This window comes from Felis catus, chromosome C1, assembly GCF_018350175.1.
Source record: "Felis catus isolate Fca126 chromosome C1, F.catus_Fca126_mat1.0, whole genome shotgun sequence".
In the NCBI taxonomy this organism is placed as follows: domain Eukaryota; kingdom Metazoa; phylum Chordata; class Mammalia; order Carnivora; family Felidae; genus Felis; species Felis catus.
Window position 1 is genome coordinate 97,289,632 of NC_058375.1, and position 22,664 is coordinate 97,312,295.

The 22,664-nt window shown below is 40.5% G+C and overlaps 1 protein-coding gene across 9 annotated transcripts in view; it reads left to right on the forward strand.

Annotated features, from left to right (window-relative positions):
- The window catches only part of HIPK1 (homeodomain interacting protein kinase 1), a 52,490-nt gene extending 31,061 nt beyond the window's left edge, over positions 1 to 21,429 (forward strand). For 2 of the 9 annotated variants that reach the window (XM_011285077.4, XM_023259006.2), the window contains exons 6-16: positions 692 to 876; positions 1,195 to 1,357; positions 2,281 to 2,506; positions 6,604 to 6,725; positions 7,643 to 7,777; positions 10,415 to 10,557; positions 10,956 to 11,138; positions 11,621 to 11,827; positions 13,377 to 13,618; positions 15,245 to 15,375; positions 16,476 to 21,429. In XM_011285077.4, coding sequence (XP_011283379.1) covers positions 692 to 876; positions 1,195 to 1,357; positions 2,281 to 2,506; positions 6,604 to 6,725; positions 7,643 to 7,777; positions 10,415 to 10,557; positions 10,956 to 11,138; positions 11,621 to 11,827; positions 13,377 to 13,618; positions 15,245 to 15,375; positions 16,476 to 16,964 — 2,226 coding nt within the window. In that variant the 3' untranslated portion in view covers positions 16,965 to 21,429. Of the gene's footprint in view, positions 1 to 691; positions 877 to 1,194; positions 1,358 to 2,280; positions 2,507 to 6,603; positions 6,726 to 7,642; positions 7,778 to 10,414; positions 10,558 to 10,955; positions 11,139 to 11,620; positions 11,828 to 13,376; positions 13,619 to 15,244; positions 15,376 to 16,051; positions 16,223 to 16,267; positions 16,390 to 16,475 lie in introns of those variants that run through there. The other 7 variants (XR_006582882.1, XR_006582883.1, XR_002744663.2 and 4 more) reach the window with 7 other exon arrangements.
- The last annotated feature ends 1,235 nt before the right edge of the window (positions 21,430 to 22,664 follow it).

Sequence of the window (22,664 nt, forward strand, 5' to 3'; positions counted from 1 at the left end):
AGTATAGAAAATTTCAGGAAGCCAGACATTTATGTATCTCTTTAATCAGAGACACACTTCTGTTGATTAATTATATTAAAGATAGATTCAATCTGTTATCTTCTAGTATGTTTTCATTTTTTAGAGAAAAAAGTTCATTAATATTCTGCCATGTATTAAAAAAACATTGAATTTTAACCAAGGACACTTTTAAAATTATTTCTCCTTTGCTTTTGCTTTAACTGGTCTTGTTGCCTGTCAGTATTTTGAAATACCGTTTCTGAAGGTTTCTTTCCTATTTTGTCTGTTAAATACATACTTACATAAGAGCTAACATTTGTTGAGTGCTTATTATGTTCCAAATTCTGTTTAAACACTTTATACTTACTGTGTTATTTAATTTTTTCAACAATATAAACTTATATATTTAAGTAATAATAATCGCTTTTGTTAACTTGTCCAAATTTTGAATGAAAAGACTTCATTCAGCTTTATTCTACCAACAAACTCAAACGCTACCAAATTGAAGATTTTAATTAGACTGCATAAGAAGAGCTTCCACTTGTGAAAATGATTATACTATGATAAAAAGGATTTCCTCAGGTTTTTCTCCTAGATCTGTATCTGTCTATCTAATCTGTCATGCAGATGTTTAGTGTCAGCATTCAAGATTAAGTGATGAAGTATAATGTTTCTCAATTTTCCTTCGAAGGTGAATATGTCCACAGACCTAGAGGGAACAGACATGTTGGCAGAGAAGGCGGATCGAAGAGAATACATTGATCTGCTAAAAAAAATGCTAACAATTGATGCAGATAAGAGGATTACTCCTCTGAAAACTCTTAACCATCAGTTTGTGACAATGACTCACCTTCTGGATTTTCCACATAGCAATCAGTGAGTATGGTCTGGGGTACTTGCCATGATGTGGTTCTGTGTTGAGTTACCATCTTACAGCTTAAATGGAGTGGTCACATGTGAGTGGCACTCCTGGTACTTGCATGTTTGGCTCACTGAAGCTTTCCTTTCTCATTGAAAAATCATGAGATTAAAAATAAGATGTATGGTTTTTTTCTCTTTATGGTTATAAAAACTCTTGATTCATTTTATCTAAATATACTTGGGTAAAAATGTTGATCCACATTCATCTTGAGTTGTTTGTTATCTGTTTAAATCTCAGCATTCATTTTACTGAATCTTTAATCTCTTTTTCAGTGTTAAGTCTTGTTTTCAGAACATGGAGATCTGCAAGCGGAGGGTTCACATGTATGATACAGTGAGTCAGATCAAGAGTCCCTTCACTACACACGTTGCCCCCAATACAAGCACAAATCTAACCATGAGCTTCAGCAACCAGCTTAACACAGTGCACAATCAGGTACTTAGTAAATGATTTTGGAAACTCAAACCTAAGAAGGGTAGAAACTAGTAAGAGTACAGGTTGAGATAAACTAATCTTTGCTTTGGTGATCTTGTTGCTTCTTAGGAATTTCTACTTGGCAAAAGTGATGGAAGACAGGGTAGACCGATAATACCTACCAGTCATGCGTTGCCAAATATTAGATACACAGGCCTAATCCAGGCCCTCATAGTCTCAGGTTGTCCCATAAAAGGACCCTAGCTATTGTACTACTTACTGCTGTTAGTTGTACTGACTTTAGCCAGATGACACTCTTTCTGTTGGAAAGGTTTTATATGTCTCGTTACATGTATTGAAGGGTGTTTCCAATAATTTTTTGATGCTGTACATCAGATCCTCAGAACTTATTCATCTTGTAATTGCAAGTTTTGTACCCTTTGACCTTTCACCCATTTTCTCTCCCACCTGCTACCCTGTTCCTAGCAATCACCAATCTACTCACTGTTTCTATGAGTTCAGTTTGGTGTTTCCAATAATTAACTTTAAGAGTGGTTTTGCATTCGTTTGCCAAATGGTGATAACTTACATTTGTTTGTTATTGAAGGCGTAAGCTTCCTAATTTCTTAGCTAGATCTACTTTTAAAATGAGATTTGGTGGTATCTCACATCCAGCAACTTTTTGCATAGAAAGAAGAGATAAGGGTTTATACAACCTCAGTTGGTACAGGACCATTTTTTTAATCTTTGTTTTCTTCTTCAACCTTACAATATGCCTTAAATTTAGAGATTTGGAAATTTTCTTGAGCAGAGAGTTATTTCAAACACAGTTAATATTACATTTAAAACTTTGTTTTAAGTTTTTCTGGGCAGATTCTGCACGTGTAAAAATATTGTTATTTCCGTTTTATACCAGTATACAACTGTAATCCTTTTGTTTTCAGGCCAGTGTTCTAGCTTCCAGTTCTACTGCAGCAGCTGCTACTCTTTCTCTGGCTAACTCGGATGTCTCACTGCTAAACTACCAGTCGGCTTTGTACCCATCATCTGCAGCGCCAGTTCCTGGAGTTGCCCAGCAGGGTGTTTCCTTGCAGCCTGGAACCACCCAAATTTGCACTCAGACAGATCCGTTCCAACAAACATTTATAGTATGTCCACCTGCTTTTCAAAGTAAGTGGGGGAAACTGTTATATCAAACCCACAGATCTTGCTGTAGACAGTTCCTTATTGGGTATCTAGTTGTTTAGTTTTGATTTCTGACAGGTTTAAACTCTGACTGTGAAGATAACTGAAATTAACAAAGTGTATTTACCCTTTTTACATTGATTATTTATCTGACTTTGGTACTGTCTGACACATTACGGGAGTTCAGTTAACATTTTCTTATTTGAACTGCCCTGATATCAATTTCTTGCCCATTGAGACCTTCTACCAATGTCCTATATCTTGTATAAGCATGTATCTCTCAATATGCAGGAAATATTAAGCATGAAGAAATTTGTTGTAAACAGAAGTTCTGTTGAATCTTGTTTCCTATATCATTCCATTATTAAATAAAATTAGCCTTCCAAGTAAAATATAATTTTATTCTAAAATGTAAAAATTATGTTTAAGAATGCAGAAACCTTGTGAGTTACATTCAGAAATAAAGACCATTATTTACTGAACTGAAAAATTCTACAAGTTGAAGTACTTGTGTGGGGAATGCATTAAGATTATCTGCTTCAGCTTATGAATCATACTGTTCCTGCAAACTCCTACCAACAGAGGAACAGAATAGCTGAAGAGGGAGGCTCTGACCCCATGTGTTGCAATAAGATTTAAATTTTCACATTTCTATCCTTCCTCATTTTTTTCATTGTTCTGTAATTCAGTCTGCCTAGTTCCTTTTTTCCTGAAATATGGGAAATGTGTTTATTGATCTGCTGAACCATTTAAAAGGGCACATTATTTTAGGGATATTTTCTGACGACACACTTGATTTTCCCAACAGAAAGTCAGAAAGTCAGGTTTATACCCTGTGGAAATAAACCAGGATTCAGGCTTCTTATAGCACTTTACATAAAAGCATTTTTATCTTTTTACTTCAGTTCCTTGTTGACTGTGACTCTCTTGTTTGTTTGGTTTCTGACAGAGTCGGAGCAAGCAGAAGGAAAAGAGGGGATAGGGGAGACTGAGAGATTACCGGGAGGACAGGAGAGCGATAGCGATGTAAACCAGGGAGAAACCACAGGGAGAGCGGAGGAGCAGATTCAAAACCCGTAAATGCAAATTTAGCCTAACTTACCAAATTATTTTCTGTGTATGCTGCATAGTAGTAAATTCTATACTTTGGGTTGTCATATGTTGAGTGATTCTTCTACTGAATTTAGCAAACTAGCCACATTCCTCCCCCTCATCTTTTCCAAAGTGAATCTCATGGGAACAGTTTTCAGATGTGGGACTTTGAAGTTTTCTGCTGCTTCTCAGATGATATATATGACATGAGGCAGAACTTCTTAGTTCCTTTAACAAAATGAAATATAAACTGGGTATGGAGGGGAGAAGTGGTATAACTACTTTTGATGTAATTAGGTAAGTATAAGCTTTGGAAATTTTTTTCTCCTTAGGAAGTCTAAATAATCTGAGGAGCTAGGTAGAGCAAATTGTAAAATTTCCAAATCAAAGGGTTTTTAAATTAAGGTAATGAGGATGATGATAGTTGATACATACTACTACATGCCACATAATGTTCTGACTGCTTCTACGTGTATTTAATTCACCCTCACAAACAACCCTAGGAAGTGACCCAGTGTCATTATGTCCGATTATACATGAGCAAATTGAGCATGATTCTCTCATCTGCCTAAAGACTTAATAACTAGTTAGTGGTGGAATTGCAATTTGAACCCAGGCGGTGGGGTTATGCACCTGGGGTTTGAACCCAGGTGGTGGGGTAGCTTATGCATTTTAAAGTATTCTGTACCACCTCTCAGTATTTAAACTCTGCTGTTAAGAGTTGTCAGTTGATTTGCACCCACAGCCGTATGCTGGATTCTGCCCAGCAGTCCTATATTCCAGGTTGCCTCCTTTTCTTTTACCATCTGCTCTGTTATAAGATGCTATACTTCGAGAAAAATAGACCCTCATCAATTAGACAGTTTTATTCTTCCTCCCATACTTTCCATGAATTTTTATTTAACAAGTTGTATTCATCAAAAACAAAACAAAACAAATCAAAACTTTAATCATTTCTTAGTTCAGGGTTCAGGGAGAACCTTCCAAAAGTGTTACTTTTAGTAATTGGTTGTTTCCACTTGTAGTTTCCTGAAGAAGCTAGTTTTAAACTAGCTTAACTGCTGTGGTTTAGCCTAAATTACAATAGCAATCTGTTACTTATTTAGTTACATTTGTAGGTCAGTACTATAAATATTACTTTCTGTACTATTCTGATTGCCCAAAATAGATCTACGTTTTGCTCAGTGGTAACTATCATTCTGTAATTTTGTCCCCTTTTACTTCATTATTCTGGGACTCCTAGGTGAACTTCTATCATGAACATTTCTTCCTAAATTTTACCTCCTTTGTTCCTGCCCAGTTGTAGGAGGTCTAGGACAATAATGTTGTCTTGTAGTGTTGTGGGAATTTAGACAAGAATTTTGATGTTGCTTAGCTTTCCTATTAGATAGCATAGCCTTATGAAGAATGGCTGGCAGATTTTTTTATGTGGATATCTGGATTTGTTACCTTTTATTTTTATGTAAGAAGCACTTTTAAAAAAAAGTTATTGTTAAGAGCGTTTTAATTCTGATTTGACTTGTCTCTGTTACTTTGTGTATTCCTGGATTGTGTTTTCCAGAATGAGATCTTCTAAAATACTTGTAAGTCACTGAAATAGAAAATTAGAAGACTTGCTGAAAACCTACAGTGTCAGAGTTTAGGAGTTATGCTTATTTGGCATCTCTATAACAATGTTGCGAGAAATTAGCGATGGGTTAGAAAATGTCACTGAAGAAGATCTCTAATTAAAATAACATGTTTGTGTCCCCACTTAACAAAAATGCAGGAATTAGTGAATTAGAGAAACTTCCATTAGTGGGTAACAGAAACTTAAATTCTCCACATTGAGGGTTTTGGTAGGGCAGGTTTAAAAAGCTTTTTTTTAAATTTGTATTTATTTTTGAAGGAGAGAGAGACAGAGCATGAGCTGGGAAGAACAGAGAGAGAGGGAGACACGGATTCCGAAGCAGGCTCCAGGCTCTGAGCTGTCAGCACAGAGCCCGACACTGCATGGGGCTGGAACTCACAAACTGTGAGATCATAACCAGAGCTGGAGTCAGACACTTAACCGACTGAGCCACCCAGGCAGATAGGGCAGGTTTAAAAGGAAGTTGAAGTGTCTCTTCTCAACGCTTGACAAGAAGGAGAAATATCTTTGCATCTGAATGAGAAATTCTGATTTGTAGGAAGGATTTATTCAGCATTTGTGCTCAGAATAAAAAGATAGATATGGTCACTGTTTTAAAGGCAGCAAAAAGTTCTTAATTTTCTTACCTCTCCATAGTTAGTTGCAGAAGAGCCTTACTAAAAAGCTGTCAATAGCAAAAGTAGATTTCTAAAATAAGTAGAAAAAAGTGTTTCTGTAAACCAAAATGACTCCTTTTTAATATTTTTTATCCTGGGTTATAATTTCTTCAGTCCACATACCAGTTAAAGATAAAATGTGTAAGTAACTTGTTAACTGGGTTATATTTTCTGAGGAGTAAGGTAAAACATCTTCAAAGGGTAACTCATAACTCAGGTGATAAATTGTTGAGCTTTTCGTATTTTTTCTTAAGAGTCATAATTAAGCAAAAGTTAAAATTATATTCAAGTCATTGCTTTTAATAAATTACATTTAAAAAACCCAAGTTTTTTCCCTCCCCCAATGAATTAAAAGGTGAATGCAACTTAAGTATAGGTTTTTTGTTTGCTTCTGCCTATGCTATTAATGGGAATAGGATGAGTATTATAAGTGTTGTAGGGTAAAAAATAATTTTAGAGTTCCCTTAAACCATCCGTTCTTGTATCAAACATTTTCCCATTAATTTAACCTGAAGGGAGCCAAACCAGTCTCCCTTTTCTTAACTCCCTAGACTTCTGTGAAACTCCTTTGTCTTCAGTGTGTACAGCTAACCTGGGTGGTGGATTCTTTGAACAGAAAAGCTAAAACAAACAAACAAAAGCCCCTAAACAAACAACACCGCAGACCCAGCAAAGCAGTTTAACTGTGGTGGTGTTTTCTACAGCTGGACTACAAGCAACAACAAAGCATTCTGGGTTCCCTGTGAGGATGGATAACGCGGTGCCGATTGTACCCCAGGCGCCAGCTGCTCAGCCACTACAGATACAGTCGGGAGTTCTTACGCAGGTAAAAGCCGTAGCAGCTTGGATACTCGATGTTGCTGAAGCACTACTGAGAATCAGATATTTTGTCCTGGAAGATGGTATTTGCTTTGACTGTAAGATCTTTCTTGGTCCTGATTCAGTGGACTTCAAGTGAAACCTCTATAATAGAATGATGACTCATACCTAACACTATTGTAGCTCTGCTGGTGTCTTCCTTAGATTTATGTGGATAAATACCCAGACCTTGAGAAATCATTTTCTGAGTGAATTGCCTCAGATTTTGTGGGATGAAGTTAATTTTTTGTACATACATAGCAACATCTCGATTCTAAATACGAAGCGTTCCCCTTTGGTTCCCTTTAGTGTCCCCTTCGCTCACTCTTTCAGAATGACGTCATGGCAGAGAGGCTGGATCATATCAGGATGCCTCTTCGAGTATTACAATTCCTTCATTCTGTGTGTTTAACTAGGCTGTAGAAAGCCTTATTAACACTTTCTACGTGCCATGGAACATGCAACTAAGACGGGCAAGAGAATCACGAAATATTCATACAAGCAACAGATACCACATTTTAAATTTTCTATGTGTAAATGTCTGTGGCCCATGACACACAGGAAATCTGGAGGTCCAAAACCCTTATTTTGTGAGGAGGAAGAAGGGGAATTCTAAATAGGTGCCTTTGTTGACGGAGTTTTAACTGATCCTCTGAATCTGGCCCAAGAAGGATTCCCGTACTTTATTGCTTTAGGCCACTGACATTTGACCCACTGGGCTGGCGCTGTGCAGAGCTGAAGGGGAAGGCTGTGTTTGTACGTGCATTTTAGGTGATACGAAATTCCTACTTGTTGGTAATATCTTGGGGGGAGTGAGAAACCCTTCTGAATCCAGATGACCTGCCTCCGTGTTTGTTTCACTCACCTGCCTAATCTACGTTTCAGGGAAGCTGTACACCACTAATGGTAGCAACTCTTCACCCTCAAGTAGCCACCATCACACCGCAGTACGCGGTGCCCTTTACTCTGAGCTGCGCAGCCGGCCGGCCGGCGCTGGTTGAACAGACTGCCGCTGTACTGGTAATTCCCCTCACTTGATTGTGTTACTAACGGAGTTTCTTTGGTTTCTTTCTTTCTTTCTTTCTTTTCTTTTCTTTTTTTTTTTTCCTGTTTGTTTTTGTTCTGTTTTCTTCTGGTTTTTCTCATTTTTCAAACAAAAATTTTTTTAACTTAGTCTTTGCAGAGGGCATGGAAGCATGTGCCATCTTGTGGCTGTGTTCTTGCTACATCTTTAATGTCTCATTGTTTTCCTCCCCAACATTTCCTGAAGCACTGTTTGACTCTGATACTCAGTGTGGCTCTGTAAGGAGCCAGGTCCCTTTATTCTTCTTTGCCAGCCTAGTGTGATAAAAGCTCTTGGTGTAGCCTCAGAAGAGCTTCAAGACTTATCTGTTTTCTGCCCTTTTACCCTCTGATCCCTGAGAATGAAGGAAATGGCTTTTAGTTTGGCTCGGCTACAGGTATCCGGATGGCCAAAATTTGAACTCCTTGGCAAGTTAGCTTCCTTCTTTATTTGCTATTTTAAGCTTCTAAAACTTTTGTGCACGTAGAAATGTTTAAGATGCTCTTAATGTATTGCTTTACCAGTTGATGTTAACTTTCCTAATACAAACATATGAAGATAACTCTTTTTGCCACTTGTGATCCGTGTGGCAGCTTATATTTTCCATGTAAAGATATCCCCTTTAGAATCTTTTTAGATATTTCATTTGTTGGTTGAGATTAAAGGTGAGCTCATTTTTAGGAGTTTATGGAGAAATTAATTACCTTACAAATAGGTCTTTATACAAAGGCAAAAATATGGCTGAAAAACTTTATGCAAATACAAGACCTTTGTTACTAAAAGTCCTGGGGAAAAGCTATTAAATACAGCAGCAAATGTAGTAGTATGGGGCTTAGAGATAGGAAAAACAAGTAGGACTTTGAGGTGTATTTCAGGATTTGTAACCTTTAGAGTGATCTTTGGATGTGTTTTGGTTTATTTGGGGGAGTTAGAATTGTTTATTGGACATCCGGCATTTCATTACTTGAAATTGAAAAGTAGGAGAGCTTTTGAAAACCTTATCGATACTATTGAATACCGATATCTACATCTTTCAAAGTGGCTTTACATTTCTTTTGTTGTTTCTCAAGGATTCGTGTGAGTGTAAACACTTCCAGAGACACACTTTGGTTGTTGGAGTTTGTTTGGTTTTTAGTTTAAAAGTCTTTGTCCACTTCCACATGAATTATAGCATAAGCATAAAACCTGAGTGCAGGGAAGTTAGATATATTTCCAGTTTGATTGATCCAAGCCACTGGTTTTAACTTGCTCACCTATAGTTTTGAGAATGTCAGTTGATACTTCTCCTTTGCTGCTTCTCTTAAGTTTGCACTAGTCATTTGCTAAGCTTTGCATATTTTTGTTCTTCCTCTGTCAAAACAGTTCGTCGCTTGGAACGCCAGATTTCTGCCTCACGTTGGAATGTTATTTCTTGCTCTGTATTAAACTACATGCTTTGTCTTGTGCAGGTGTTGGCTTATGGAAAGACGCATGGTGTGACTTAACATCCTTCTCTTATTTTTTGTTATGTTTTATTTTGTTTTAAATTCTGCTTATGATAGCAGACGTGTTTGCAGTTTCTCTGCTTTGAAGGCTTCTTGTTTGGAACCGGTATTTGTAACAAGTGGATCTGTTACTTGCAGAAATATTTTTAAAACAGTGTGTTGATGGCCTTGCAGTTTGAAATTCAAGAAAAGAACCATATGTACCCAAGCATTGTAGGTGATTGTACTGTAGAATTTGAGTTTAAAAAGGAAACTTTCAAATCTGTTCCCCTTTTTTTCAGAAAATGCCAGAATTTCTGTAAGAAGTTCAGAAAACATATTTGTTGCTGTCTATGGCAAGTGCTTGTTAAAAACTAGAAATGATGTATTTTCTTATAGCGATTAGTTTTTATGTTGAAGTATGTTTCTGCAGATGATACCTTAAACAGTATATTTTAGGTAACTATTAAGAACAAAATATGGTGCTCTCTGCATCTATTTCATAAATATTTTAATTGCTGCCTTATTTAATTTATCACGTGGCCGTATATGATGAAGCTAGCCTTCTTTTGCTGGCATATGCTTGTTGGCCGAAGGATTTTGGCCTTTGGTCATCCACATCTGGCTCCATTTTCCAAGTTCTACCCTTTTAAAAAGGCACAATTTTCCCCTCTGTTTTATGGGTTGAATTGACCTCATGTCTTAACTGATTGGCACTTAAAATTTTAAATTCTTATTTTTAATCTCAAGGGAGCTGTCTTAACTCTTTCTAGGGATATTGTTAGAATCGTTGGAAAAATGATACTCCATCGTTTAACCAGAGCTTACCTCTGAACTTTTGGACTCCTTTGCTCTACAGTATAATAGGAACTCTTAACCACAGGGATCCTCTTTTCTTTAATACCCTGGTGGTCATGTTATAGAGGTGGCTGAGAGAAAGCAACATGTTCTCTTTCCCTTTTCACAAGACTTGTAACCTTGAGCCCCTCTGACTTTTCTTTTTTGATCTCTGCAAGTTAACAATCTACAAGCAACTTCTTTAAAGATATGAATTTTTCTTTCATCTAAAAAACAAAAGAAAAAGCCAAGAATGAGTCAAGTCTGGATCTTTTTGTGTGTGTTTCCTTACAGCAGGCTTGGCCTGGAGGAACCCAACAAATTCTCCTGCCTTCAACTTGGCAACAGTTGCCTGGGGTAGCTCTGCACAACTCTGTCCAGCCCACAGCAGTGATTCCAGAGGCCATGGGCAGTGGCCAGCAGCTCACAGACTGGAGGCAAGTATCCTGTGTTCCTCTCTGGGATATTTGCAAGCGTAGTTCCCTTAGGGTAGGAGTGCTTGATGATGACTGGGACGAAGATAAAAGAGAGATGTATCTTTGTTTCAGATTCTTTAAGAAAAGAACCTTATTGGTCTCGGAGATGGGGTATTGAGAAAACTTTGAATACAGGAAGACAGTAGGTTCCGAGATCAGGAATCGTTTACTTCAGATTTAAAGACTTACACAATAAGAAACCATATGGTGAAAACTTAGAGCCTTGTAGTCCAGGTGCCCAATTTTAAAAATAAAATGCAGCTCTGTTTGGTTGTTTTAATTGCTTTTAATGCCTGTTTGGTCCTCATGTCCCAGTGTTTTAGGCATTCAGTCTTCTGTGTGTGTTTCTGTTGATACAGGAATGCCCACTCTCATGGCAGCCAGTACAGCACTATCATGCAGCAGCCGTCCTTGCTGACGAACCATGTGACGCTGGCCACTGCTCAGCCCCTGAATGTTGGTGTTGCCCATGTTGTCAGACAACAGCAATCCGGTTCCCTCCCTTCAAAGAAGAATAAGCAGTCTGCTCCAGTCTCTTCTAAGTAAGTCTGTGTGAGAGCTGGTGGTCAAAATCGCCAGTACGAGAGAGATGCTGCCAGCATTTAAAGCGCTGTGGTACAGATGCTTGTGGTGTGAAGCAGCAGGCAGCTGCCATCTGTGCTGGAGCTAACCTTTCTGCTTGGACACGCGTATCAGGTGTGTCCTGGATATGCAGAGCCTCTCTCTGCTGCCCCTCTGAACCCAGGCCTTCTTTAGGCCAATGTGTCTGTTTTTCTGGCCACTCTACAGGGTGAGATTTAACCATGGGCATACCCAAAATGTGTGTTGTATTTTAGGGTTGTTGTCCCCGGAAATCCTGACTAGAGCGGTTAGTTTGTTATTGCAACTTCTGTAGTTAAGTGTATTGCCTTAATGATCAGGTAAAAAAAGGAATCAAAAAGCAAGCTGGAAAGAGTTCTAGGGAAAGATGGATAGTTTTGGGGGTCAAGAACTGAGTGGTCTTTCTTGTGACCTTTTTCCACAGGTCCTCTCTGGATGTTCTGCCTTCTCAAGTCTATTCTCTGGTTGGGAGCAGTCCCCTCCGTACCACATCTTCTTATAACTCTCTAGTCCCTGTCTCAGATCAGCATCAGCCAATCATCATTCCAGATACTCCCAGCCCTCCTGTGAGTGTCATCACCATCCGCAGTGACACTGATGAGGAAGAGGACAACAAGTATAAGCCCACTAGGTAAGTAAGATAGGTAAATGGTTCCCTGGCTCAGTGGCTCCTACCCTTAAGTCTTAGACTCGTGGCTCCCGGCAGGTGTTTGGGCTATTGAAAGGAAGGACTGAGAAAAGGTATTCGGAAGCATGGCCTTGGACACATGAGTCAGAACACTCAAGTTTCCATAACTGAGCATCATGTTGTCTGACATGTCGTTGACATGTTCCAAGACTGAGCGTCAGTCTTTCAGTTATGTTGGCTAGAAAGTGGATATTAAGTTGCTTCATATTCAGCTACTCTGGTTTGGAATGCACATTATACCATATACATGATCCCCTGCTTTTAAGGACCTTTAGAGTCTGAAAATAGATGCCATAGCAGAAGCATATAAACAACAGTGAAACAAACCAGTAGGTAGGAAGTTATTTGTAATTTCTTAATCTGCAAAGGCCTCTTTGGAAGAGGTGGAACTTTGAGTAGGGTTACCTTCTTTTTCTCCTTCTGCCGTATGGTCTGAAAATTGAAGAATATAAGTACCAGATAATTTCCTCTTATCTCAGCACCTTAATCCAAGTTCTTAACTGGGCAGTTAACCAAGAGAGAGTGGATACGTTCAAGAACTGTTACATGCACCTCTCTCTTAGTGCTAGCATAGTTAACTGCTTTGATTGTTCTATATTGCTCTCTTCATTGGTCCTTTAGTGTTAGAGGAGAGAAGAGAGAATAACCCCGTGTTTCCCTGAGGAAGTAGGATTCACACATGACAGTAACTTATGAGACTTTACAAAGTTATATATAAATGAAGCTTAAATGAAATTAGAGAGCGAATTTAGAATGAAGTACTTCAAGAGAGCTTTTTACACATGGTATTTACAAATGGCAAGTGGACTTGAAGTTTTGAAAGCGGTTTCTGAACTGATCTGGGGAAGAAAACTAAACTTTCCAGTGAGGAAAAGTGGCCTTATAGTGGCAAAAATTATATAACCCAGCAGGATGGCTTTGACTGGAGCCAAGCCTATTGAAAAAAAATCAGGAAAATTAGGAAGGTGGGGTTCAGTTTGTGAAAGTACTTAAAAAAAAAAAAAGTGTGGTGAGAAGTTTGACTAGACATACTAAGGTACCATTTACAGCCTAGCAGGATGCTGTGGGGAAGAGTGGTGCCTGAAGAATACTGTGGAGACAATCAGGAGCGGAAGTGGCTAACGGGCCGTGGAAGAGGTGTAGGAGACATGTGCTGGCATCATTGTGTCCCAGCTCTGAATCCTGGCTCTGTCGCTCATCACTGAGTGACCTTGGCCAAGTGTCTTAATCTCTCTGTGCTTCAGGTTCCTCATCTGCAAAACAGGGGTGATAGTACCAACTTCATAGAAGTGTTGTGAGGATTCGGTGAGACAGTATGTAGAGTGTAAGCGTAGTGCCTGATGCATGATAAGCACTCAGAAGCTTGCTGCTGCTAGAATTATTCTACTGTCATAGTCGTCGTCGTCATCATTGTCATCATGGGAGGACCGGAGATTATCAAAGAAACACTGCCAGAAATGGGTTGAATTTTCACGTATTTTCTTCTCCTCAGCTCTGGCCTGAAGGCAAGGTCTAATGTCATCAGTTATGTCACTGTCAATGATTCTCCAGACTCTGACTCTTCCTTGAGCAGCCCGTATTCCACTGATACCCTGAGTGCTCTCCGGGGCAATAGTGGACCCCTTGTGGAGGGGCCCAGCAGAGTTGTGGGGGATGGCGCTGGCACCCGCACCATCATTGTGCCTCCTCTGAAAACTCAGCTTGGTGACTGCACAGTAGCAACCCAGGCCTCAGGTGAGCATCTTCACAGCTATGGTCGAATTCTCCTTTGACGTGTATACCCTTAATATGTTGCTATGACCTACTTATGCCAATAGTCGAGACCAGTTACTTAATTCAGAAATCAGTTGCTTGTCGTGTGAAATTGTTTTTGGCAATCAGTTTATCATACTATGTTTATTTTGTTTGGATTAACATAAAAGTGAATTTTGTAGTCCCAGAAATATACTCACTGTTGGTGGGAGAAGGCAGACCAGAGCCATTGTATGGCCAGAAGAATTAGCAGGCAATTTTTTTTTTTTTTTTTTTTTTTTGCCACAGGTAATTTGAATTTGACAATCCAGTGTGACTAGGAACTGATAATATTAAAAATGACTGCAAAAGATCTTTTAAGAAAATGATATGTACTTAGATCTTTTCTTACCCAGTGTCATAGCAGTGATACTTTTGTGGTTTTTATTATCAACCTAATTTCCACCATCCTTTTTGCAGTTAGGTGCTGGGCTTAGGTTCTCTGGTCCAGTTATCAGGTAAAGCTAGTTATAACAGCAAGCCCCACATTTCCCTTGGGGACATAATAGAAGTTCGCTTCTTCCTCACATGACTTCCCAGTGCTAGTGCTCCTTCTGGATGGGCCTGTGGTGAGTTAAGGATCAGAGCCCAGAAATCCTCAGCCTCCAATGAGAAGGAGAAAGAGTTTGGAGGAGGGACCCACATTTCTTTACCTCTTTAGCCCTGGAAAGAGTGGAAACTAATCACATGGCCCCACCTAGAGGCCAGGGGGCCCGGGAAGTGTAGTTCTTGTCTAGGCAGCTCTAGACAGGGGCAGCTCTCTACACCAAAGGAGGGGAGCTTCAGTTTTTGGCGCCAGTATAGCCATCAGTGCTGCACTTACATGAGTTGGTGACTTACTGTGAATTATGCTACTGCCAGAGACATAAACAGGGTTCAGAAATAGGCAACTGTCCCATTGCAGACAAGGCAGAACTTCCTGATGCCAGGCTACTGAATAACATTGTTAGGAGCTCTTTACACTGTTGGGTCCAAAGAATATAGGCTACTCCACAAATCCTTGAGTAAATGCTCCAGTGTTCCTGGTGGGACCGCAGAAGGAAGCAACAGGTTGACCTTGATCTTGCTTAAAGCTAACTGCCCTGCAGTTTCTTAGAATTTGAAGATAGTGAGTGCCCAAAAAGATCTAGCCTTGTTTCAAAGCCCCTTTGACACCTAAATGTCCTAAGTATTACCAGCATCTTACTCAGCTTCCGATTGTCATGTCTATACTTGTTTAACCCCTTCCTCCATAAGACTCTAGGCCCCTTGTGGGTAGGGACCATGTCCTACTGGTTTTTGTATTTCCAGTAGTGCCTTGCACGTTACAGGAGATTAGATAATATTTACGAAAGTGAGCCTTTCGAAGACCCTTTATGGAGCTTTGTAGCAAGACAGAAAAGAAATGGGTTGTATAGTTTTTGTTTCTCTGGTGTAAATGTAATTGAGGAAATAAGATATACACGAAACCTTAACTCTTGCAAACTTTGTACAAACCCGAACTGATTAACGTGATGCCATCTGAGGTTTAACTCAACTCTGCCGAGCAGATGTCTACTCATAACTAAGTCAGGTCTGACCCGTTTTTAGGTCTCCTGAGCAGTAAGTCCAAGCCAGTGGCCTCAGTGAGCGGGCAGTCATCTGGATGCTGTATCACTCCCACAGGGTATCGAGCTCAACGCGGGGGGACCAGTGCGGCACAGCCACTCAACCTTAGCCAGGTAAGCGCTAGGGGCTGCTGCCTTCTGTTTGGGGCCCTCCCTGTTGTTACTCTCTGGAGAACCCTGCTTCTGGCTGGACTGCTGAATAAAGCCAGATGAAGCCCCTCTTGTGTCAGTCAGTTTGGTGTTCTGTGGCCTGCGTCATACCCGCGTGTGCTGTGTCTCTATTCCCTCTAGAAGTGTGTTGATGTACGTTCCAGGTTTTCTGTTGGATTTTGCCAGTCTATCCCGGAAGCTTAGAGAAATGTCTAGCATTCAGAAAGCTTCGGATACTTTAGTCCGTGCCTAGTTCTGTACTACCACATGCTTTGAGACCAAATTCTCTTCCTTTATCTCCCAGGTCATAAATAACCTGAGCCTCACACTGATTACTTGAGGCAAGAGACAGTAAAAAACTGGTTCGAGTCCTATGTGTTGGCTTGAGTCTGGGATTTGCTTCCTCCCCCCGCCGCCCCCCCCCCCCCCCCCGCCCCCTGCTATCCGATTCTCCGATGCAGCGGGGAAGGGCACTATTCACTCTTTCCTCAGCTAAAATTCCGGTGCTTGTATGATGTCTACCAGTGGTGAGAAAGTGTGTATATGAGGGGGTAACTGTGAGTGAGTATGTGTTGTGTGTGTGAGAGAGAAAAGCACATGCAAGTGCAAATGTAAGTTCGAGTTAGTGCATGTGTTTTAGGCTCCACAAGCCAAGAGGGATATGAAGAACTTAGAGGAGAACAAAAGAAAACAATGGCAAGAAAGAAAGGTTAGGAAAAATTCAAATTCACTGGCGCCAGAATAGGGTGAGTTGAGTCAACAGGTACTGACTTGCAGGAGTGGGTAACCCTGTGACCTCTCGATCCCCCTCCCCCCCCCTCCCCCAACCCCTTGCCTCTGTCACACTTAAGAGCAGACTGCTGCTATCTGGGCTGGGTTAGGATCTGTTCTGCTGAGAGGTGGAGGGATGAAGGCTGACTTCTGACGGCATTGCCAGGCTGGGAGATTCTGTGCTGTGGCAGCCCAGGAGCAGTACAGGTTAGAACCTCAGCTCTCAACTTGGCCTTTGGTGCTCTGAACCAGAATGACCTCAAGGTTCCTCACTCCCTTCTTCCTCCTTCCAGAACCAGCAGTCATCGTCAGCTCCAACCTCGCAGGAGAGAAGCAGCAACCCTGCGCCCCGCAGGCAGCAGGCGTTTGTGGCCCCGCTCTCCCAAGCCCCCTACGCCTTCCAGCACGGCAGCCCGCTACACTCGACGGGGCACCCACACCTGGCCCCCGCCCCTGCTCACCTGCCGAGCCAGCCTCACCTGTATACGTATGCTGCCCCCACCTCTGCTGCTGCATTAGGCTCCACCAGCTCCATTGCTCATCTCTTCTCCCCCCAGGGCTCCTCAAGGCATGCCGCAGCCTATACCGCCCACCCGAGCACTCTGGTGCATCAGGTCCCTGTCAGTGTTGGGCCCAGCCTTCTCACTTCTGCCAGTGTGGCCCCTGCTCAGTACCAACACCAGTTTGCCACCCAGTCCTACATTGGGTCTTCCCGAGGCTCAACCATTTACACTGGATACCCACTGAGTCCTACCAAGATCAGCCAGTATTCCTATTTGTAGTTGGTGAGCAGAGGGAGGGAGGTGTCATGGCTGCCTGTTCCTGGCCCAGAATCTTTAGTAACAGGCTATGATGAGCTCCTCCCTTACCCCCTCTTGAAACTCCTTAGCCAGCAACTTGTTCTGCAGGGGCCCACTGAAGCAGAAGGGTTTTCTCTGGGGAAACCTGTCTTCGTGTTGACTGCATTGTTGTAGTCTCCCAAAGTCTGCCCTATTTTTAAATTCTTTATTTTTGTGACAGCATTTTTGGTATTTGGAAGAGTTCAGATGCCCATCTTCTGCAGTTACCAAGGAAGAGAGATCATTCTGAAGTTACCCTTTGAAAAATATTTTCTCTCTGACTTGATTTCTATAAATGTTTTTAAAATGAGTGAAGCCCCTCTTTATTTAACTTTGTTTTATTGTAATTGCTGGTCAGAGGAAAAATGCTGATAGAAGGACTTGAAATCTGGTAACAAGTGAGAAAAGAGAAATCGATACTTTGTACTTGTTTGAAAACCAAGACTCACTTGCCTGTTTTAAGAGCAGCGCACCCAAGTCTGCATTTGACTATCAGGCATTTCTCCTCAAAATTTTACCTTTCTTTATGGGACATTAGACTTAACAGCGTTTCAGTTTTGTTTTCATGTCACATTAAACGTACTGGGCAATTGTTATTTTTGCAAAACTGGTTATATACGGCTCTCTGTGTTACTGTTGGGATTCTCTCAGTTGCTCCTGTGTTTATTTTAAAGTGTGTTAAAAAGGCAGCTCACCATTTGCTGGTAACTTAGTGTGAGAGAATCCATACCTACCGTGAAAGCACTAGGTGTTCTTTTTAAATGAAGTACCATGCATTCTTCTTAAGTTATTTTTTAAAAGTCCTTCTCTCTCTGATTCAGCTTAATTGTTATTATTGGAAAAGCCATTACGGTGGTTATTATTGTATGGTGGTGATTGTCTTATTATATGCAAAATCTCTTTGTATTATGCGAGACTGGTATTGATGAGCTTTGCCTGAAGGTTGTTGGCATCGGTGAGCTTTGCCTCAAGATTAACATGAATTTTCAATAATACACCTCTCTCTCTTTGCCTCATCTCTCCCTTCTGTTCTATGTGATTTATTTGGGGAGAAAGCTAAAGAATATGAAACCAGATCAGAACGTTGTGTATAGCTTTTATACTTTAAAGTAGCTTCCTTTGTATGCCAGCAGCAAATTGAATGCTCTCTTATTAAGACTTATACAATAAGTGCATGTAGGAATTGCAAAAAATATTTTAAAAATTTATTACTGAATTTAAAAATATTTTAGAAGTTTTGTAATGGTGGTGTTTTAATATTTTGCATAATTAAATATGTACATATTGATTAGAAAAATATAACAAGCAATTTTTCCTGCTAACCCAAAATGTCATTTGTAATCAAATGTGTAGTGATTACACTTGAATTGTGTATTTAGTGTGTATCTGATCCTCCAGTGTTACCCCGGAGATGGAATTGATGTCTCCATTGTATTTAAACCAAAATGAACTGATACTTGTTGGAATGTATGTGAACTAATTGCAATTATATTAGAGCATATTACTGTAGTGTTGAATGAGCAGGGGCATTGCCTGCAAGGAGAGGAGACCCTTGGAATTGTTTTGCACAGGTGTGTCTGGTGAGGAGTTGTTCAGTGTGTGTCTCTTCTTCCCTTTCTCCTCCTTCCCTTATTGTAGTGCCTTATATGATAATGTAGTGGTTCATAGAGTTTACAGTGAGCTTGCCTTAGGATGGACCAGCAAGCCCTTGTGGACCCTAAGCTGTTCACTGGGATTTATCAGAACAGGATTAGTAGCTGTGTCGTGTAAATGCATTGTTGTCCGTTTTCCTGCCGACATTGAAAAATAAAAACAGCAGCTTTTCTCCTTTACCACCACCTCTGCCCCTTTCCAGTTTGGAATCTCAGCTGCGTTCTCACAGAAGCATTTCCCCCATGTGGTTCTCTCTCTCACGGTGCATTGCCACCTTGCTTCTGGGGGAATTTGGGAAGCAGGTGAGAGGAGTCAAGCCAATATAAAAATATGTGGTTTTTTTCTTTTTCTTTTTTCTTTTCTTTTCTTTTCTTTTCTTTTCTTTTCTTTTCTTTTCTTTTCTTTTCTTTTCTTTTCTTTTCTTTCAGAGTATGTGCAATCACTTTTAGAATGAGATTTTTTTTTTCCTTTTCCCATGTGGCAGTCCTTCCTGCAAATAGTTGACATTCCTAGTAAAATATTTGCTTGTTGAAAAAAACCTATAACAGATCTGTTTATACCAAAGAGCCTGTTGTATTGCTTACCATGTCCCCATACTACGAGGAGGAGTTTTGTGATGCCGCTGGTGACCGGGAACTCACAGAAAGGTTTCTGAGCCGGTGAAGAATATTAAGAAGGAACCAAAGCCTGTTCAGTCATCAGGCTGTTGAGGTTTCTTTTTAACAACTTGTACATTCTTGGGGCTGTGAAATTGTCCTTGTACTCTCAGCTCCTGCATGGATCTGGATCAAGTGGAGGGTCCTGGGGATGGGGATGTTTCCTGCCCATAAAAGATTTGGGGGAAGAAGGTTAACTCTGAGATGTAGAAGTGTTCCATCTGAATTGAAAATTTTGTACTGGAGGGCTAAGTCTAGGACTGGTTCCTTGTAGAGATGGTGTCAGGAGGTGCAGGATGGAGATGGGAGATTTCATGGAGCCTGGTCAGCAAGCTCTGTACCAGGCTGAGCACCGAGGAGCTGTCAAGGTATTTGGAGTTTCTTCATTGCGAAGAGTAAGGGCTTCCACGATGGGGCATAGTCAGTACAGCCTACCAGGAACATGTTGGTGTTTTCTACTTTCTCTTTTTTCTTTTTTCCTTTTGGTCATTCTGTTGAGCTGTGTTTGCGCCACTGTATTGGTGAAGATACCCAAGCAGTTTGTATAGTTTCCGTCACTTAGCGTTATACGGTTTTCTGGTCAACGTGTGTGATCTCTGTTTCCTTTTTTTGCCAAGCACACATTGATTTTCTTGCTCAAAGGCAGATCTGGTTTCTAGTAGAAACATGTTTTGTCCCTTAGCTTTCCTCTACAAGGGATAAGATTTGTTGTTTTTGTAACAAATGAGATGCAGGAAAAAAAAAAAACCACAAAACACTCCACTCCTGCCCCCCTGTCCAGTAAGTAGATACCAGTTAAGATACGAGTCTCACTAACTTCATGGGGAAAAGACAATAAATACCAAGAACTTGTAGGGTTATCTTAATCACCTTACTAGCTGTGTGTGTGGCTTTAAGAATTTTAGAAATTTTCAGCCTTAGTCTGCAAATTGGCATTTCAGATTTACCAAGATAAATATCCATCTGTGTCTGCTGAATGTATATGTGCTCAATGTGGCTTTAGATTCTGTCCCTGGGGCTTATTAACATTGCCAGCCCTGACAGGGCGGGGGGAAGCCCTGTGAATTCGGTGAGCAGCCCGCCTGGGTTATAGCAGCCTAACTTCAGACCAGCATAAGGCTCTAAGTCCTTTCTGAACTTTATATTTCCAGCTTCTCCCCTTCAGGGTGAGAGGGAAAGCGGGGACGGTCTAAGTACAGCCACTCTGGGCTCATCGGGACACTTGATCACTCCAGAGCTTTAATAGCTTCCAGGAGGGGATACTGCTGTCAGTGCTCAGCTCAGATACCAGCCCCAGGAATAAAAACTCCATTTCAAACAGTTCTGGCCATCCATCGTCCTCCACTAGAGGGGCTCAGCTCGACTGCCCTTAGCCAGGCAAGCACAGTAATGTGTGTTTTATTCAGCATTATTATGCAAAAACCCACTGGTTAGGTTGGTTTGTTTTAGGATAGGAAATGAAATTGCCTCTCGGTGACAGGAATGGCCCAAGCCTGCTTCCTTATTTTGGTTTTTGGTTTTTGGGTTTTTTTTGTTTTTTGTTTTTTGTTTTTAACTGATGGATGGTGCAGCATGTCTACATGGTCGTTTGTTGCTAAACTTTATATAATGTGTGGTTTTGATTCAGCTTGAAAAATAATCTCACTACATGTAGCAGTACATTATATGTACATTATATGTAATGTTAGTATTTCTGCTTTGAATCCTTGATATTGCAATGGAATTCCAACTTTATTAAATGTATTTGATATGCTAGTTATTGTGTGCGATTTAAACTTTTTTTGCTTTCTCCCTTTTCTGGTTGTGCGCTTCCTTTTACAACAAGCCTCTAGAAACAGTTTCTGAGAATTATCGAGCTATGTTTGTAATGCAGATGTACTTAGGGAGTATGTAAAATAATCATTTTAACAAAAGAAATAGATATTTAAAATTTAATACTAACTACGGGAAAAGGGTCCATTGTGTAAAACATAGTTTATCTTTGGATTCAATGTTTGTCTTTGGTTTTACAAAGTAGCTTGTATTTTCAGTATTTTCTACATAATATGGTAAAACGTAGAGCAATTGCAATGCATCAATAAAATGGGTAAATTTTCTGATTCATGTGGCTGTTTTTGACTTCTGTTTAGAGGGGTGCAAAGGGGATGAACACATGGCATCTTTGGAGTGGCTAAATGCGTTGCATCCGAACATGAGTGGCACGTTAGAGGCAAATCCATCTTTCGTACAAACCTCCACGACGGAGGCGAATCGGGGCTTGGCAGGAAACACTTTTCACAAATGGAGTGTCCAGGGCTCTAACTTAAGCTCGTCTCTGGTTCTGGCCCTTTGAAAGAGGCAGAAACTTCTGACACGGGATAATTAAACTTTGTTTCCTAGCGCGTTCCACCAAACATCTGAAGTATCATTGCTGGAGGTCAGAACACCACAAGAAGATGCTATTTGTCCCTCCTTTCAAGCTGCACTGTTAGAAGCATAGTCCTTTTGGAGGAGGAGCCCTTCTGATTAGATCTGCCTTGATGCCAAAGTGAATAAAATTTGTCTAGATTTGTCTAGATTGATCACTGCAAGTCTCTGAATATATGCTGTACTCGTTTGATTTGTTTTGACACATGCGTTTCAGGCCACATCGACCGTAGAGTGGCCATTAATTAATTGTGGGGTCCTGTAGTCATGGTTGGGAGATAGAAATGAGACACATTTAGGGTTTTGGACCATAACCAAGAGAAACGATCAATAGGCTGTTCTCTCCCATTAGCAGGGAAGTCAGAATACATTTATTTTGATTTAGACTGCGACATCTAGATTTTTCAAAAATTTTTTTTTTCCTGAATAAATGAGCATAAAATGAGTGTGAACTCATTGAACATTCCCCAGTTTTGGTAAGAGAATATACCTGGAAACATTCAGGTAGAAAAGAAAGGCCCTGCTGTCGATCTCACTTCCAGATAATCAAGGATTAATTTGCTGACTTCTCAATGATCTGGGTTTTTTTTTGTTGTTAGTTGTTTAAATCTCAGTGATATTCTCTTACTTAAGCTAAATGAGAGAGTTGGGATAACCCCTTGAGTGAGTGGGTAGTCTGTGGGTTAATCTGTGTTTAAAAAAAATTTTTTTTTAATGTTTACTTATTTTTGAAAGAGCGAGAGCAGGGGAAGGGCAGTGAGAGAGGGAGAGAGGAGCAGAGGATTTGGGGAGAATCTGAAGCAGACTCCAGGCTCTCAGCTGTCAGCGGGGCTCGAACTCATGAACTGTGAGATCATGACCTGAGCCAAAGTCCGATGTTTAACTGACTGAGCCACCCAGGCACCCCTTAATCTGTGTTTTAATTATG